This window comes from Gavialis gangeticus, unplaced genomic scaffold (genome assembly GCF_001723915.1).
Source record: "Gavialis gangeticus isolate Ggan-Ray unplaced genomic scaffold, GavGan_comp1, whole genome shotgun sequence".
Lineage (NCBI taxonomy): Eukaryota > Metazoa > Chordata > Crocodylia > Gavialidae > Gavialis > Gavialis gangeticus.
In genome coordinates, this window is record NW_017729032.1 from 49,346,177 (window position 1) to 49,348,396 (window position 2,220).

The window sequence follows — 2,220 nt, forward strand, 5'->3', positions numbered from 1 at the left end:
ATGTGGACAGCATCGAGAGGGTCCAGAGGAGGGCCACTCATATGATCAAGGGACAGCAGGGTAGGTCCTATGAGGAAAGGTTGCGGGACCTGAACCTGTTCAGCCTTCAAAAGAGAAGGCTGAGGGGGGATCTTGTGGCCTGTTATAAACTGGTTAGGGGGGGGATCAGCAGGTGCTGGGGCTTGTTGGGGAGGGTTTGAAGGAATGGTGAGGTGTACATGGAAGCCCCCTGCACATGTCCCCCCCAGCCAGTCGGCACCCACCACCACCAACAGTGCACAGCCCCAGCTTGCCTCACATCTGCTCTGTACTGCCCAGCCATGGCTTGTCCTGCCACCCCTAGGCACATAGTGTGGCTGAGGCGGCTCCTTCTAGCTGCTGCTGCTACTGTCCCCAGCCCCACGGTACTGGCGGGGGCTTCCCCCGTTAGGAGGGATAAAGATATCACCTTACCCTCACTGACATAGCCATTTTAGCCAAACCCCTGAGATAGATGCAGCTCTATCCATGGGGTGCTTTTGCCAGTTAGGGTTATATTGTTTTGGGAAAGTGGTGTGGAAATACCTGCAAACACCTGCTGACATCTGTGGATTGTCTGCTACTTGGCTCTGCCAACATAACTGCACCAGCAGAAGCTCTGCAGTGTGGAGGGGCAGTCCATCTGCTATTCTAGTCTTTGTGCTACTGCTTTCACATGGATGTAGACACCCCACTTCCATCAAATCAGTCTCTGGCTTCTGTCTTTGTTCAGCAGTCCCCCAGGTCCTGGTCTAGCCCTAGGGAGGGAGCATTTCATTGTTTCAGTTATCGGTACAGAAAGGAGTATTCTATTGATTTTTTTTTTTGATTTTTTTTTTTATTTTATTTTTTTTAAAGCGTCTTTGACAAGGGGGTATGATCGCTGAACTCCTAGGGGAACAGCAACATGTTGGCTGTTTAATAGCTGCAGTTATAACTGACCAATTATTTTTTCTGGAGTAGGATGACTTCTGCACATACATGCAGCTTGAATACACTGAACAGGATGGGACCTCTGCCCGGCTGAAAAAGCTGACCTTCTCACTCCCTGCCATGATGCAGGAACTCTCTTATGGAGAGGCCATCCTGCGCATTAGTTCTCTGCCCAACAACACATTAGTAATAGCTAGAGAAGATGGACTCATTTCCTTCTGGTCTCCAGAGTTACAGCAGAAACGAAGCAAAATGGTCTTTGTACGTATGTTTTATTTGCTTATAAATCTCTTGAGTTTTGGAGCAATGCAGGAGTCCTTGATTTTTACTAATGATTTATTTTTTCCTAATATGTCATTCTGAATTATGACATTCACAACTGATTTTGTTATATTGCCTGGAGAAACAGGGAGCTGCACTTAAAACACAGCTCTGTCATGCTCCTTACTCCAGAGTGATTTCGAGCAGAAACATTATAGATGGTATAGTGCTACAGTTAATTTGAATATAATAATGAGTGAATCTGTTGCACGTTAGAAGACATTGTAGCATAAAAAACTCCAGTAAGTGGAAACAATTGTTCTCTTTACTCTTGATTAAACAGATTTGGAAGGTTTGGCTTTGGTGGGAAGGGGAGGAGAAACAACACTAAAAGAAATTAATACAGCACGGTTCAGAGACTGTTAGGGTGGCAGATGCGTGATGTGCCAGGTCTTCCCTTCATGCCAACCAATGTTACACCACTTGACCCTAATGGGAATTACACTTGCCCATGCAAAAATGCTTGCCTCATCTCTTGTTTTTATTCTTAACCAGAACAAAGTGGATTAATGTAAAAGCCATGTTTTAAAATAGTTGTCCTGGTAATTTTGCTGGTGCTGAGTGCTCTTTAATTCGCATTACATTTAGTGGGAAGTACCGAGCACTTTGCAGGGTCTGGCTGAGAAGCCTGATGCTCTGTGTTAATTCTTCCAAGCCCATTAATTTTGGTGCCCATGCAAGCATGTAACCAAAAGCAGAATCCAGCCTCAGCTGTGGCATCTTGCCTTTCCATCTAACATACAGAAGACAACCACCTCTCTCGCCTTACAGGAAAAGCTCAGCAACAAGAAACCTAAGTGGGTGATGGATTTTGCTGTTATGACTCAGTACAACAAGCTCATCCTGGGAACTGGGTAAGTGTTCTCCTTACAGGAAGTGGGAGTTGGAACTGAAAATGGCAATGTATTAGCAGTGCTGTTGGTATCTGCAAGGCAAGGAAACTTGCTG

The 2,220-nt window shown here is 45.6% G+C and overlaps 1 protein-coding gene across 1 annotated transcript in view; it reads left to right on the top strand.

The window, feature by feature from the left end:
- The window catches only part of LOC109302857 (WD repeat-containing protein 64-like), a 125,282-nt gene that overhangs the window by 47,524 nt on the left and 75,538 nt on the right, over nucleotides 1-2,220 (top strand). The window contains exons 6-7 of the mRNA XM_019524755.1: nucleotides 982-1,212; nucleotides 2,044-2,126. Of these exons, the coding sequence (XP_019380300.1) occupies nucleotides 982-1,212; nucleotides 2,044-2,126 (314 nt within the window). The remainder of the gene's footprint in view (nucleotides 1-981; nucleotides 1,213-2,043; nucleotides 2,127-2,220) is intronic.